Below are 16,926 nucleotides of genomic sequence, written 5' to 3' on the forward strand. Positions count from 1 at the left end.
CCACCTTCATCGCCTTCGTCTTTAAGATATCACCAATCTCCAACTCTGGCCAGCTGCCTTCTTTCCCATATTTCTAGCATGCGACGAAGTGAGGAAGCCCTTCTTTGCTAGGGTAATTCTTGAAAACAGGATGCTGAAACTCTTCTAGCCACGGCCCATCAACTTTCTGTGGTCCATTGCAACTTTTGAAGAAAGAAACTTGGGCATCTCTTCATGAAATTAACATGCCGTTCAAGGTTGCGACTCCCACATTGATGATTCCATGAGGCTTGCCAGGTGTTTCGCACGAGGAACGCCATGCAATTCTTGCCATTGATCTTCAACAAGTCTTCAAGCAAGACATGAACCACACCGATCTTCTCATCTTTCCTGAATCTCCTCACCCGGTAGATCTCCAAAACCAAGCAAGAATTAGGTCTCCTACGCTCGAATTCTTCATCTACAGAAAAAACGAACTTGTCATTCCAAGTGGCTCGTGTCCCCGGTTCTGTCAACTCTTGAGACAGCCTTTTCCTTAGGGTCGATGAAGGCCACGCCGTAAGTTTGCATTGGTTTTGAAGACGGCTTGCTCGTAGAAGACATGAGCTCTTGGGCTGATACGAGATTGATCTCCATGATGATTGCTTTACGTAGTGACGATGTTTCCATGCTGAGGTTTGAGATGAATATAATAACTGAGTAGGATGAACAACTAGGGTTTCTTTTATGGGTGTGAAGAGTATTTGTTAATGGTTATATATATATATATATATAAGGGGAGGTAAGGTGAGAATCCGATGCTTGTTTAGGAAGGCAAGACTCATGACCAGCCTTAGCATAGTCCTACTCAAATATGAAAAAATCAAAAGGCATATTTCTAATTTTTTGACAGGAACATTTAGAAATTAATATGTATATCACTTTTTTTTATTTTATTATTCCATTTGCTTAAATTATTTTAAAATTTCCACCCCTAGTGCCAAATAAAAAAAACCATTAAATTGAAAATAGATAGACATTTTTTTTTATATAAAAACACCATAACATTTATATGGCTTGTAAATTACACACTAGTTGTATGTGGAAATTCACTACTTAGGGTATATCATAAAATAGCCCAACTGGCCGCTTTACTCAGGTTAATGAAAAGGTTTTAGAAGCCTATTTCGGGGTGTTTCGGGGGTGTTTGTGATTATAGTTTAATGTATTTTTTAAATAATTTGTTATTTAAAAATATGTAAATATATTTTTTTTCAGATTTTTATTTTAATTATGATATCCACACATCAAAACCATTAAAAAATACTAAAAATTATTAATTTAATATTTTTTCAAACAAAAAACACTTTTAAAAAACATCTAAAATAAATAAATAGAAGTTGCGCCAAACATTCCAAACCTCTCCGAGCCTTATAAGTTTATGCTTGTACTATGGGTCAACAACAAGGAACAATAATTTTTATTTTCAATAAAAAAATATTTTTGGCCATTTAAATTAATCTCATGCATAATTGATTTTTTTTATTTCATTAAGTTAAACCAAGTATTACCATATAGCATTATATTGCAAGGCTTTTTAAATTTTCAACTATAAAAATATCTTCGAGTCAATTCTCATACATTAAAAATAAATTCAAGAAGCTAGCAAGCAAATTTGCTTGTTTTTCACGTGCAAATCACGTAACTCATTCTAGAGGACTAGTTTGAAATTCTCACATAAATAATACATTAGAAACTACTAAACACATATATATTAAGAATAAAAATAAAAAAATATTTTATTATATGTATATATTTTTATACACACACACACGATAGGAACTTTCATCTCCATCTGAGTGCTTTTGTTGGTGCATCAAGATTTTATGATTTTCTTGATGTAATAAAATATCCTAAGATTTCAATAAAATATCGTAAGTTATGATATTCTAATCATAATCACCAAAAATTAAGCTAGGAATTAAGCAATGATGATGGTTTTTGGTAGCTAACATTGGTGTCTGTGATTCGCTACCAATCCAGAATTTCTTTTTTTAAAAAAATTATATTTTAATGTTGAAATGAGATAAATAATTTATTAAAACAACAATAATTTATTTTCCCCCCTTAATTATTGACATGATTAGATTTGAATTGAGTTTAATCTAATTAATTAAATCATTAAAAACACAAGTATATAAAATGAATTTTATTGGATTAATATCTTTTCCAATCCAACTAAAACTCCAACTTGAATAAAACTTTGATTTCTAGATCAATCTAACAAATTAAATCAGGTTTAATAATTATAATTATAAGGAATTCAAACCTAATAATCCAAAATGGTAAAACTACTCAGACCTTCTTTGTTCTAAATCATTTGAACTTTATTCGTTTGGCTATTAGTGGAATGCTAAATTACTTCAATTTATTGTTTTATTTCAAAATAACACATTTTAGAAAAAATTTTGAAATAATAATATCGGTTGAAAAAGTATTTAGAAAATAACACAATTTAAACTTAATCATGTTTCTTAACATTGTTTTTGTACACAACTACTATTTCTAGTATTGGTTGTGTAGTCAAAACCAAAATGCATATCTTATGCAAATTAATTAGTATGATAAAAAATCTTAAAATTTTATAAATATACAATGATCAAATGATGAGATTCAAGATCTAATAGTCAAGAAAGAGATAAGATAATGTAGTAGGAGAGAAAAATAAGAGGATAAAAAAAAAAAAAAACGAGTCATCAGAAACATATCGAAACTCCGTTTTCAACACACCTGTTAGATTGTTACTGTTAAAAATATCTCAACAAGACAATTCTAAATAAATCTTGAAAGACTATCAAATGAGGTCGTAATTAATCTCGAACAAAATTCCTAACAAATTATAACCTCATTTGATAGTTTTTCAAGATATAATTGAAATTATATTATTGAGATCTTTTTAACAATATCAGATATATTGAAAACGAAGCTCCGAGATGTTACCAGTAACCTATTCTCTCTTTACCTTCAATTATATTTAAACTGTTCTATTATCCTAGTATTTTCTAACATGTGCTATTTTCCCGAAACATTTATCATTTATCGAAATTATATTGAAACTGTAAAAGATCTGAATTGTTGTTTATGTAATTTGAGCTGCTTTTTTATGCGTTGATGTGGCATTGAACTGATTACCGGATTGTAATTTTTTATTTTTTTTCAGATTTTATGAACAATTAATGATTTACTTATCTCCATTCATCATGTCACAAGTTCCTTATATACATTGATAACTTTTTTCTTTAAAGAAATTTATTTTTACCAAAAAAATTGTCAAGAACTACCAAATGAAGTTAAAGATCATATTCCAGTGAAACAGGATTAACCAAAAATATCAAATCTCTGCTTGAAACTTAACTTGTATCATGAAATTGAACGTTGTACTTGCTGAATTGTTGATTCACAAGGCTATATTTATTATAATTTTTTCACAGCCCTTTAGGGTTTTTATTTATAAGCAAGGATCAAGAATAATGAAATAAAAACAACAAAAATCACCATGGCTAAACATTTAATTCATGGTGTTTATCATACACTATATCCAACAGAGACAAATAGTTAGAACAGAAATTGGACAATTAAGAATTGTATTAATTAGTGCATTAATTATGAGAAAATATGAATTCAATGCATCCCCACTTTGAATTGAGATCTTGCTGACACAACTTGCTGCTTACATGAACATTGATCTTGCTGGATCAAACAGCATCATCAGTGCATGCATGGAGGCAGAGAGAGAGAGAGAGAGAGAGAGAGAGAGAGAGAGAGCTTCATTGATTTAGAACATGTAGAGATCAGCTAATTCTTCCAAAGAATCAAAACTAGCATTTGGATCAGCATTTTCAAGCATCCATAAAAGGTGGTCAAAAAAGACCACCTCACATTTCACCACCAAAATATTATCCTCTCCTGGTTTTTGCCTTGACTTCTCAATGAGAGCGTTCACCAGAGGATGGCTCAGATACTTGGAGCTAATGACATACCTCTTTCTTGTGCTTCCAACAAATATTGTTTCATGATTTTCATTTTCTTGCTTGTGATCACCCCATAAATCTTCCCTGGTTGACTTAGACCTTAGGCTACTATAAGATGAAGATCTCCCTAGTTGCCTTGACAAACTCTTGCATTTCCTTAGTATCAAGTTGATCTTCTTCATTATATTTTGTGAGACCAAAAGGAACAGAAGGACAAGTTTAGAAGTTAATACTGCATAAAAATATGAATGCGGCATGCATATATAGGAGACTTGCTATACACTCACAGAAGGTATAACAGCAATTGGGGTGGCTAGATGAGCCATGGTGGGTGCTATGTCATTGTTTACATCTGCTGGCAATGTGGGGCATGTTGAGCCTTGCAACCGAACATTTCAATCATCAATGACATAAAACAAGCCATCTTTTTTAATTTTATGAATGAATGTTGTATGGTGGGGCTTTTACAGGCACAAAAGGACATACAAAATCTCTATTTACAAGTCAATCGGGCATTAATGTATGTCCAAGCCCTCAGTTTTCACACCAGGCCTGGAATCTGTGGAAGTCTTCTTGTTGAGCGATTAAGCTAGCACTCTGATGATCTGAGTGATCCGCGATCAGAATGAGAAAGCAGGATTCTTTTCTTATCATGGGATTTTGTCAGATCAAGAAAAAAAATTTATTTATCATGAAAAGACAAGTAGTGATGTAGCGTCTAACAATAAAAAAGAAATTAGAGTTTCTCGAATTATAAAATTATGGTTTTAAACGGTAGAGAAAATTTTGTTTAACTTTTAATTTTTAACTTTGTTTTAGTCTCTAATTGTTTAAATAGAAGCTAAAAGTGATCTAATGAACATAAACAAATAAAATTTTGAAATCTAATTAAGAAAATAATCTGAAAATAACTAGAAAAACAAAATAAATTAAAATAATAATTTCTACATCTAATTTTAGCCTGGTGCTACCGAGTTGATCTAACCTATATATAATCTTAAACAAATAAAATTAGAAAGCTCGTACGTACTACTTCGTATAAAACTTGAATTTTTGATAAGCATTCCACGTCATATTGTAACTGAAAACATAATTCTCACAATGTCAGCCACACATATTAATTTCCTCGACAAGGAATCTATAGATTAGATCAGCTAAGCATGATGTTTGTGTAATTTAACGTAAGACATTTTTTTTTCCTGTCTGGAAGATGCCGAAATGTAACATGCAGATGAGATCAGATGTGAATAACAGCACTACAGCAAGAGAGGTCTTGCTTTGCATTGTACATTATAACAAGAAATAGCCATGAGGAGTGAGTCCCACCTGGAATGGAAGGCTCGAACGGCTGCCTAAACTTTCATGGGTAGCTGACAAAATCTGTGATCGTGGAAATTTTGTCACAGAGCCAAGACCTCGACCTTTCCACATGGCCTCTGCAAATCGAATTGGCTAAGAGAATAGACGACCAAATTTCATGAAGATTACCTGCGAAAAAGCATCTTGGTACCCTGTACATGCTACCTAGGCATGGGCTGTTCTGATTCCTTGAACCTAAATTGATTAATAATTTGATTCAATGCTAAAAAAATATATATTTGTTTGATATGGATTTAAGAGTATTTGATGAGATATATGTTCTCTGTTCTATGCTCCTGTCCAAACCTAATCTAAAGACATGCATGCACTGGTTCATCGATCACTGACCTAACCAAGAATGCCATTTGTCTCTTGACTCCTACAGCAGTCAGTGTCATGTTGGGTTCTTTCTAAATACAGAGAAACCCTAAAATCAAAATCTAGCTCAGCCACACCACATTGTTGAGCACCCATTGCCCATTGGGTTTTTATAACCCTTTCTGGTAAAACCAGGGGCAACGTAACATGGCAATGAGCCTGGCCACGAAGACTTGTAGCTTGACGTGTCATTTTCTTAACACCTGCAAGATCTGGGTTTGAGTATTCCTATATTATATATATAAAAAAAATTAAAGTGGTATTGAGGGAAGAAAATGCAGCGTAATATAAGGCCTGAGGGTTTTCTTAGAATAAATGTACCTGATAGATCATTCTCTAATAATGGCTTAATTAAAAAGAAAAAAAATTAAAATTCAGCCATGAAAGTTTTCGTAAAGCATAAACCCTCAATTCTCTAAAATTTGCGTTGACAAATTAAATTAAATATTATCATCTTCTCCTCCTTACCATCACTTTTGCAGTTGCCACCATTTCTACAATTTTATTGTGTTCATCTCAAAATCAACCACCAATCACTCACACCTCAATTTCTTGGCTTTTCTTCTTCTCCGTATCGCCACCATTTATACATATTTTTCCTTCTTCATATATAATATCATGACGGAAGAAAACTAACTCTACAAGTCATGATAACCTGTAAAGAACAAGTAGAAAACTAATTCTTAATAGTAATTAATAAGAAACAACTTGAAACAAAGATCAATGCAAAGGTCAACAAATTAAGTGCTCATGGCTGCAGCTATAACTCCCTATTTATATACTCTCATGGTGGTGTTTCCTGCAACCTACACTTGAGTTCATCCCACCAGCTTGCCCATCCTCTATAGTAAAGCAAACCCCAGTATGCATCCCTGATTTCTTTCCCTCCATGCTAGATATATGCAACTGTAGCAAGGATTATCAAAGGCCTAGAAAACAATTCCTCCAAGGCATCAGACTCTAAGTAAAGATTAGAGAGAAGTATTGGCTAAATGCTAGATCGATAACATTATTTCTCCTTGACTGACTGACACATGAAATCATCTTGAAAGAAAATACAAAGTGCGTATATAGTAACATGTCAGCGATGGATCATATCTTTATCAATCTTATCTGCTTGACAACTGAATTTCCCTTTAAAAATAGCATCCTGTCCAGTATACTCTTGTAATAAAAAACGCAGTTATGCTTGTCTGAATATCTGTGCTGTGAACAGAACGTGTATACGCACCGGCACTTAAACCCCGTCAAGCCTACTTCTCTCCTGCAAAAGTTACACCTGTTTGCCACCACCACCGGCCGTGGACTCTGTTTGACACAGCGTTGATTTCATATTGAATAAAGTTAATTGTAGATTAAAAAATAGGGTTTAGGTGAACTAAGGGTTTTTTCAGGTTGTTATCTTTAAAAACAATAATTCATTTAAAGATTATAAGTTTGATGAAAATTAGTTTTTTGTTAGAAAGAAGTTCGTGAATTCCTGAAAAGTGGGTTTTTTTTTTTTATCATGAAAAATATTAATTTGAAAAATATTTTTTAGTGTTTGGCTATATTATAAAAAATAAACCGGAAAATCACTTATTAATTTTTTTATTTTTTTAAAATGTTTATCAAAAAAATATGGCCAAATCTAACTGATGAAAAAATTGGAGGATGGAATCGAAAAAAAATAATCTAATTTTATAAATTACTCCAAATAAAACAAATAGCAACAAAAAAAACGGGGACAAAATCTGGCATGAAAAAGTTGGAGGAATAAATTGTAAAAAAATCTTATTTTATAATTTATCTCAAATAAAAAAAATAATAATCAAAAGAATAAGGATTAAATTTGAAGGAAAAACAAATTTAAGAGATGCTTTGAAAATTTGAAAGGTCTAACGTGAAAATCAAGAAAGAGAAAGAAAAGAAAGAAAAATAAAAAAAAAGATCGCAAGCACCAAACTTGAAATCGATACACTACAAGCATCGCCTAGAGAGAGAGAGGTTGTGAGAAGATTTTAACCACATCAAGGAGGGCTGTCTTTGGACACCGTACACGGTCTCACGTGCATGCCACCTAAATGTGGCTACACGTGTATGTGTTGGCACATCAATTGCATCTGTCAACCACTTTTTTATTTTTAAATTATATTTTATATTTATCAAAATACTATTGCCTCTCAATCAACTTAATTATTATTAAAAAAACTAATATGAAAATACAAAAAAATCCTTAAATCAGTTTAATAAATTTTAATTTTAAAAATAATTTTTTCATTTCACTTTTTTTTTATTAAAGATTTAGAAAGTGTTTTTTGAAGTTGAGAGAAGGAAAATACTTTTCTTTGGAAAGACTTAAGTGTTTTTTTTTTTATTATTTTAGAAATCACTTTTTATTGATCAATTTTTTAAAAGTTAAATAAATATGAAAAAAATTGAAAAGTGATTTTTGAAAAGGTATTTTGCTCGAAACAAAACACGCCCCCTGAGTATTATTATTTTTTTTAAAAAAAATCATTTTTTAGAGTTTTGTTGGATCAGGAATGACAATCATTATACAAAAAAATGGGCCTTTTTTTGAGAATTTGAAAGTGAGGTTTTATCGGGGATTTAACATTGCCAATTCAAACAAAAAAAGGCACTAGGAATTTTGACATCTCGATTTGTGAAAACTATTGTTCGGGTTTAATCTTATATGCCTAACTTATGCTGATTTCCAGATTAGAGGATAATTTCGAAAGATAAAAGAAGATACAAACCAGTACAAATATATAAATAAAAAAGAAAACGATAAATCAATTCCAGAGAGAAGATTTGTGTTTAATTTTCTAATCACAAAGAAGGAGAGAACAAGTCGTTTTGAGGAAGAAAAGAAAATTGAAACTATGCGAGAGTCTCACGTTATTGGTTCGGTTGAGTTTAATAAATTCAGTTAATTTAATAATATATAAAAAAATAACTCTAATTTAATAATATAAAAACCAAGAAATTCAGACGAATCTTTTAAACTTGAGTTAATCTTCTTATATCGAAACTCGTAAAATCTAAAACTCGAACTTAATCAAGAAACTTAATTCCTAATCAATTTAATATTGAAAGATAAAATAAATAAATAAAATCAATCTAAAAAACTTATCAAAGCAAAAAAAATAGCAATAAAAAAAACGATGATCAAACCGAATAGAAAAAAAATGGAGGATAAAATTGCACAAAAAAATCAATTTTAGAAACCATCTCAAATAAAAAAATAGCAATCAAAAGAATGAGGGCTAAATCGGAGAGATAAAAAAATTAGACGATGAAATTGAATATAATTTCCAATTTGAAGTAATTTTTTCAAATAAAAAATTACAATTAAAAGAACAAAGACTAAATATAAAGAAAAAAGAAATATAAGAGCTAATCTGTACATTTGAAGGGGGCTAACATGGATTTCTAAGAGCAAAGAAAAGAAGAAGGAGAAAAAAAGATGTTGGTGCCAAACCGGAAATCCGTTGACCACACACGTCATCTAGAGAGAAAAAAAACATCGAGACATATCGAATGACATGAAGGAACAACGGTTTCGACCACTAGAGTTAGCTAGTCGCACATGTCATTCGAAGTTGACATGGTAACTAATGCGTGAACACCTGTATCATCAACTTTTTATTTATTTTTTTATTTATCAAAATACTACATTTCTCCTATGACCAAATAATTATTATGAAAAAATCTACTGTGAAATTACATAAAAGTCCTTATAATCAAGCTTTGAAAATTTTGATTTTTAGAGCAATAAAATCATTATATTATGCTTTAAAAAGTGAAATATCAAAAAAGCTCCTTGCGCAAAAATTACAAAAAAAAACCTGAGAAGCCCCTAAAGAATTCTAGAATGACAAGGGAAGTTCATGAAAATACTATTTTACTCCTGAAGACTAATTCTCTATGGTTGTTTTTATTAAGGGCAAAACCATGAATCCATTGATACAATCCACCGTGATTCACGGCTTCACTGATGTTTTGGTCTTCTGGATAAGCATCCCAATAAAATATTTTCAAACGTTTTTCTTAATATAATTTCATTTTTGACATTAAATTGAAAAAGTTTTTGTAGTGCTAAGCTGCTAACTAATTTGGACAAGGAGGTGCTCAGTGGCATTGAAGTGTAAAGATCATTTGATGACAACCTAACAGTGATCACAAATGAACCAGCTAATAATGCTAAACGAGGGTGACGAGTTTTGAGGATTGGAAGCAATGGAACTTCTTTCCAGCTTAGCTTCCAAGTGACAGATGAAGAGATTTGTATTAGCTTAGAAGCAAAAGCATAATCCATCACAATCAATGGAGAATCTATAATAAGCCGAGGTCCCACTGTCACAACTGAGAGCATAATCAAATACAAATGATGCTATCAGTTGGAGACAATGACAATTGACCATGAGTTTGTACAGGTTTGGAGAGGCTTTCACATCTGCAAGTTAGGTCAATTGCTTGTGCAAAATTGTAAACAGATAGCATTATGTTCTTGACGAGAATTTCAAGCTTTTGACCAATCTCAGCCCCTGATGATGCAGAATGAGCTTGTCAACATGCCAAGAAGCATATATTTGAATATGGAGACCTATGGGGATAAAATATAACCACGTCCAGTTAATTCATTTTTTTCCCTCTAAGAGGCAAACGTGAGAGCAAATTCAGAACCCAAAATCAGCAAGAAAATGCATCTTCTGACTTCTGTCCAGCACCTGAGGTTACTCAAGTTGCTGTCAAACCTTGATAGCACCTTATCTAGACCTTGTTCTTGTACAATATTCAAAGAACACTTGGGGAGATAGTAATCCAAATCAGCTTACTTGATACATGCTCTGCTCTCAACTTATCTATAAACTAATGATGTCCCGATGAATGGGGTAAAAATAATTAACAACCGATCCTATGTATATTATGAGCTATTCTACTCATCACAGAGCGCTTGGATTACTCGAGCAAAATTCTGTGTTTTGAATGGATGAGCAGGTAAAAAATGAAAGAGCATATGCCCCCAGTTCAAGATGATTTCTAAATGAACTCTAAAACCGTTCTTTCACTTGAGCTGTATTCAAATTGTTCCCCAGCTTGATTGTGTTGGAAAAGAAACAAGATGTGTTTATGTTTAGTATGATGACTGTCAAACGTTGAAACGAAACAGCATTACATCTCCTTCTTGAACTGTTCTCAACTGCAACAGTCAAAGTAATGCAGGTAAATAAATCTTCTCAAGGGGAAGAGAACCTAAAATAAGACTATATGCACATGAAGTATTCACAAGTGTGCACGCACCCACCTCCCCTGTGTGTGTGTGGATGTGAGGGTGTAGGGTGTGTGATTTCTCTCATACAGTCTTCAAGCCTGGAGAAGCACAAGGGCACTGCTTCCCAGGATGTGTCGATAAGTTCTTAGTATTCATTGAATACAAATGTGCACAGTAGAGAAACAAACTCACAAAGTCCTTGGGAAAGTCAAAACTTCTAATTAAGATGCTTACTGTCTCAGCTCGAATAAAACCCTTCTCAAAGTCGGAATGTATAACTCCAGCAGCTTGAGGTGCAGTCATTCCTGAATCAAGAGGAAACAAAACTCAGGCAACAGTCATAACTGTCTGAATATACACTGAGGTATCGGTTGTGTTTTTGTAAACCATTTGAGATTTACTCCATGACACAACTTATACATGCATCCCATATAAAAGACTTAAACGAGTAAAAAACACATTTTTCTCTCCTACAACAGTCGATCAAACTGATTCTCAAACTCCAATAGAACAAAAGATTCAGAGCATGTTTTAGATTGTGGTAAAGACTGCTTTTTCAAAATATTTTTCGTTTAGAAATGCATCAAAATAATATATATTTTTTATTTTTAAAAATTTATTTTTGACATCAACACGTAAAAACGTTTTGAAAACACACAAAAAAATCAATTTCAAGCTAAAAAGAATTCAAAAATTTTCGAAAACACATTCCAACCACAAAAACAAACACTGACTAACATTTGCTTCACTGTGTCAATTTCAAATAAGAAAGTTCAGCAGACAGTAAACTAACCTGAAAGTATGGTCCAAGCTTTTGTTTCCTGCAGAGAATATGAAAATACTCCTTCAAATAATGAATACGTAAGGTGTATTCAGAAAACTTTTTTTCAAATAATTCACCTTCTCTCCAGAAGTAAAGTATGTACGCAACCCCAAAAGGCTATATGTTGCTCTGATGAGGTTCCCGAGGCAACTTTCACTAACGCCGAGTGAATTCAAAAATTCACTTCGTTCTTCAAATGGCAGTTCTGTAAGCTCTGATTCAACCTGCAATAATAGGCATCCTCAGATTACCTGCTTCATGCAACATCTGAAAATCGACAGTATAAAGGTCACAACAGGTATATTGATCTGAAAAAGACAGCACAACACATGTATTGAGGTTAAATTTTCTAAAAGGAATCACCACACCTGTGCAGAAATTGTCACTAGTCCGGATTGTAATTCAGATGCAAGATTCATCACTTCTTTGACATTAGGATTAATTGCAGAATCAGCTAGGTCAGATTCTGCAACATTTTCCACATATATGACCGGTTTCATAGTAAGCAAGCAAAGATGATTCACTGCATCCTTTTCAAAATCTGTTAATGTAACAGATCGTGCTGGTTTTCCATCCATGAGTGCATGCCGAATCCTTTCCATGGCAGACTTTTCAGCGTCTTCCTAAAATAAGAAAATTGCATTACTTTATATATTGAAGCAGCCATACTTTATCCATCTATCAAAATTGAAAGCTGATAGGCTGTTTGCATAGGCATCGAAAGCAACAGGACGTTATTTTACCTTGAGTTTAGATTGTGAATCCTTTGCCTTCCCTTTCTTAAGCTTCTCTAATCTTTTCTCGACCTGCATTTCTTGTAAAATGCATGAATTAGTTCTTTCAGCTTACTTGACAATGATTAACAGATGTAACTGTAACATACAAAGGTTATCTTCACAAGGAAATTTCAAGTAAATGCAATTGAAATACAGAAGACACTGCTGAAGAACCAGAGTACAAGATCCCATTTGAGCACCCTATTCGTTTTATTTTTGCACCAAGTAATGTGTTAGACCTTAAATACTATCACTAAAGTAAATCAAGATTTAGGCAAGGATTTAGAAATCCTCAAACTATGTAGGACAACAATAAAATGAAGTCCTTGTATAAACTTCCAAAAAACCAAACACTCATACCAAAACAAAAAAAAAAAACACTAATTGGTATAGAAATGTATGGCTATATTTGAGGAAGCTACAGGCATAAAATTTGGTCATAGGAAAATGAAGAAACATTGAGATTTTAATCTGCACAGCATCTTCCTGGTACTGCTGAACACTGCCATGATAGATGTGTATTTTGAGTTTGAGATATGGCAAATTGATAATGGTATAGTCAAGAATTGCAGAGGTAGGACTTTTCAGGATTGACTTGATGAAATTAATATGAAATTTAAATCAGTTTTCTGCAATATCAAAGAAAGTGTAGAATTTTGTAAGCATCTCAGTGAAGATCGCAAAGACAGCTAAAGGCTTTTGAATTTCTAAAAATCAATTGTCATCCTAGGTTGATTTCAGGCATAGATGCAGGGTTACTAGAATTGGACCCCTTATTGAAAACCAAGAACTTGGGCAACAAAATACAGTTTACTAGAATGCTCGTCATCTTTCTTGTCCAAGTTGAGCCATAGCCCCAAACCTAGCCCCGCGAAGGCATAATAAAAGCCGGTGATCAATCATGACTAATAAGCATGAGTTGAACCACCCAACTGCCACCAAGAACATGATCCCAGGATGCCACTAAATCTCTTTGGCACTAGCAAGCCCTTTCCAATACCACCAGCTTTTCTAGTAGTAACTAGCATATTTGACATTGCGGTAGCCGTTATTTTAAAATACTTTTTATTTAAAAATATATTAAAATAATATTTTTTTTAGCTGCAGCACCAAACACATTCTAAATACTGAAGTAATTTGGTGTATATATTTAAAGACTCGACTACAAACTAATCAAATTTAAGAAAAATAATAAAACACTTGCATTCTACAACAAAAGTTACCGAAGCGATTGTACTCAAATGTGGCGGGGAGAAACCTAAATAAAAAGAAACCAGCTACTCTTCAAGACTATGAAGTAAATAAAACCAACTTTGTTGTCTATGAAGTACCATCACTAATAAAGATTTAAAGACACAAAATAGTATTAACATGCTGAAGAAGCAAATTTTCTAGCTCTATTCAGCATATATACCTGATCCAAATCTGAGAAAACAAGCTCTAAGTTGATTACATCAAAATCCCATTTAGGATCGACTTTGCCATTTACATGAACAATGTCATTATCATCAAAACAGAGAACAACCTGGAGCAATAGTGAACAGGCCTTTAATACACAGATGAAGAACATAAAAAATAGCTGTACTTATTGTCTAGCAATAGCCTTCAGGATTTTGTGAGAAAGTAGCCTTCGATTGACATTCGAACTAATAAACATGGTTTTGTAAGCTAAACAAGTCATTCAAACTAATCTTAGCTTCGAACCTAAAATGGTTTGGGATTGGAAAGGTGGGTTTTACCTCTAGGACAAACCTCCAAAGAGCCCAGAACAAAACTAATCTTAGTCTTGACTTGCCATTGGACAACTGACGTAGCTCAGCTACTAAAAGAGGCAGCAGGACATCAAATGGTTGTAGCATAGGTCGTAGTTCAATTTCTTTTTATCTTTTTGTTGGTTGGAGTATTGTATGGAGGGCAGTCCATTTCCCGAGCTTCTTTCTGCTCCTTCCACACTAACTTTTTCGCCTAAAATTTTATGGCGGCAATGTAGAGTGGAGGTAGCAACGAAAAGCTTGCGTGGAGCATTCATTTTGCAGGCAAAGTCAGGGAGGACAATTAACTTGTTGGAAGACTGTCTTGCAGCACCTTTTTACTTTAGGTATTTTTGTGACAATTTTTTTTAAAAGAAAAAGAGATGGAAAGAAAGTAATAAAAAAAAACATAAGTTAGAAAGAAATAAAAAGGGTGTGTTCTTGAAAAATCATTTTTTAAATTAAAATAACTATTTCAAAAATACTTTTTATTTTTTAATCTGAAAGATTCTATCCGGTGGATTATCTCTCACTAGCTTTTCTTGGCTATTCGGTGAAAGAGTAAGATCGTCCGGTGTGTGAATGAAGAACTTCTCCATGATAATGTCAGTAGCTCGATACAAACCAACCAATAACCCACCAAATTTCAGCCACCACTCATCTGACCTCCACTGCACAACCATCTTCTCTACCATAAACTCAACAACACCCATAAACCAAACCTTACCCATCTCCCCCTCACACTCATGCGATCTCCCTTTTCCCTTACATAACCATACGCTAACCCATCACACAACCCACCATCGCCTAACTTACCATCACCATTGCCCTCTCCTCTCACAACATCAAACCACTAAACCAGCCTCTATCTAAAACCATATAGAATTGGTTTAAAATCCCAGCCACGCACAACACCATCAATGCACGAAAACAATAACACGACCCATTATATTCTCTCTAGCTGAAAAAGGGAATTCATACATTGATTTTTACTATAGCGGTTCAATTGGCTATGTTTTTTTGCCAAAATTCAGGGATTTTGATATCAATATCATTGTAGAATTATGTTTTCACCCTGTGAATTCATTACATTTATGAATGAGATTGATGGTATACTTGCTTGTGATCAGCGGTGGAAAGGGATTTTGGTTGAAGATGGAGGATGAACGCATCAAATGCACTCGTGCAAGAGAAGCCATTGTGAAGGCAAGCTAAGGTTTTGGTGAGGTCAACAGGGATTGGGGAGAGAAGTTTCGGTGCTGGTTATGAATTTGAAGGTGTTGGTGGCGTTGAAGGAGTGGTCCTTGAAGGAGTTTATTAGGGAGGTAAAGGAACACGTGGTAACCTCTGATATGGTAGGTGGTGTTAATGATCAATGGAATAATTTGAATGTCTTAATGTCGAAGTAAATTAAAATAATAAAATAAAGTATTTTTTTGAGTTATTTTGAAAAATAATATCGTTATTTAAAAAAAAATAATTAAATTTGACACTGACTTGAAAATCATAGTTTTTAAACTCGGTTGGTCTAAGATCAAAACCGGTCTAAGATCCAGGTTTTGATTGGGTTACCGGGTTAGTTGGGTCAATTTTTATTTTAAAAAAAATTAAAAACGGTGTCATTTTAGTAAAAAATAAAAAAAAATAAAAGTCAACGGGTTGCAACCGAGTTTTGTCGGATCACCGGGTCAACCCGTCAGATCAGTCGGGTCACACCGAATCATGGTTTTTCCTATATTTTATCAACCCAGCTCAGTTTCAATTTCTAATTAATCAAATTCTGGATCAACCTGTTAAACCGTACCGAGTTTCAAAACTATAATTACAATAGTAAGGACATCAAATAGAAATACCAACCAGTCCCGTGTTGTGGCGCCACTAGTAAGCCATTACTAGTTAACGAGTGATAACTGATAATGATATCACTCCATCAATTTATAATAATAATAATAAAAAATAAAAAATAGAAGGTTAAAACACTATGGCCATTGATATATTTTACTATTTATTATGACAATATAATTATTATTTTTTGCTCTTTCAGGAAAAAACAAAACAAAGGTCTTAGTGTCGAGAGTATCTTGATCTTTCTGAAAGATTCATCAATTATTACCATATTAATTAAGAATAAAATTGTTTTTATTTTTATTTTTTAAACATGGTAGAATGATTTAATTATTTTTAAAATCAAAATCTTTAAAACTAGCATTTAAAGGCTTTTTTAGTCCTCACTTTTTTAAACATGGTAAAATAACTCAATTACCTTTAAAGGCAAATTTTCAAAACTTGAATTGGTGGACTTTTTCATCTTTTCATTATTTTTTTTTGTTTGTTATTATGATGCTAAGCATGAGAAATTTGATCTTTTAATAAATATAAAAAACTATTTAAATAAAAAAGTAGATGGTGCGTGCAATGCAAGCGTTAGTGTGTGGAAGGCGTCTATGACCTTCTAGTAGCACCTCTAAAAGGTCAACAATTACCTTTTGTCATGCCGTTGGAATCGTCATGACGTCTTCTTCTTGGTGGCCGATGCATGACGACGATGACATGATGATTTATCGCAAACAGGGCTTTCTTTTGTCCCTTC

The 16,926-nt window shown here is 32.9% G+C and overlaps 1 protein-coding gene across 5 annotated transcripts; it reads right to left on the reverse strand.

Moving 5' to 3' along the window:
- Positions 1 to 10,239: 10,239 nt before the first annotated feature.
- On the reverse strand, positions 10,240 to 14,675 carry LOC7454986 (uncharacterized). 5 transcript variants are annotated; one of them, XR_002976773.2, is made up of 6 exons: positions 14,325 to 14,675; positions 12,553 to 12,623; positions 11,887 to 12,428; positions 11,780 to 11,807; positions 11,221 to 11,291; positions 10,240 to 10,914 (listed from the first exon to the last, which is right to left on the reverse strand). XR_002976773.2 is itself a non-coding variant. In XM_024581104.2 (6 exons), the coding sequence occupies exons 1-6, from the start codon at positions 12,619 to 12,621 to the stop codon at positions 10,864 to 10,866; spliced, it is 621 nt and encodes a 206-aa protein (XP_024436872.2). In that variant the 5' UTR covers positions 12,622 to 13,924; the 3' UTR covers positions 10,240 to 10,863. The 5 variants fall into 5 exon arrangements, 1 of the variants encoding a protein (XP_024436872.2); XR_002976772.2 differs by having other exon boundaries at positions 11,887 to 12,432; XR_008056833.1 differs by lacking the exon at positions 14,325 to 14,675 and adding an exon at positions 14,000 to 14,310 and having other exon boundaries at positions 11,887 to 12,432.
- Between the last annotated feature and the right edge of the window lie 2,251 nt (positions 14,676 to 16,926).

Source organism: Populus trichocarpa, chromosome 11, assembly GCF_000002775.5.
Source record: "Populus trichocarpa isolate Nisqually-1 chromosome 11, P.trichocarpa_v4.1, whole genome shotgun sequence".
NCBI lineage: Eukaryota > Viridiplantae > Streptophyta > Magnoliopsida > Malpighiales > Salicaceae > Populus > Populus trichocarpa.

Bases quoted from the DNA above. Each gene is read 5' to 3' on its own strand.
- LOC7454986 (XM_024581104.2), bottom strand. From the start codon at position 12,621: ATGCAGGTCGAGAAAAGATTAGAGAAGCTTAAGAAAGGGAAGGCAAAG. The intron at 11,808-11,886 runs GTGAATTATTTG...TATTCTCTGCAG, and splicing joins ACTTTACTTCTGGAGAGAAG to GAAACAAAAGCTTGGACCAT. The intron at 10,915-11,220 runs GTAAGCATCTTA...TGACTGTTGCAG, and splicing joins GTTTTATTCGAGCTGAGACA to TTGAGAACAGTTCAAGAAGG.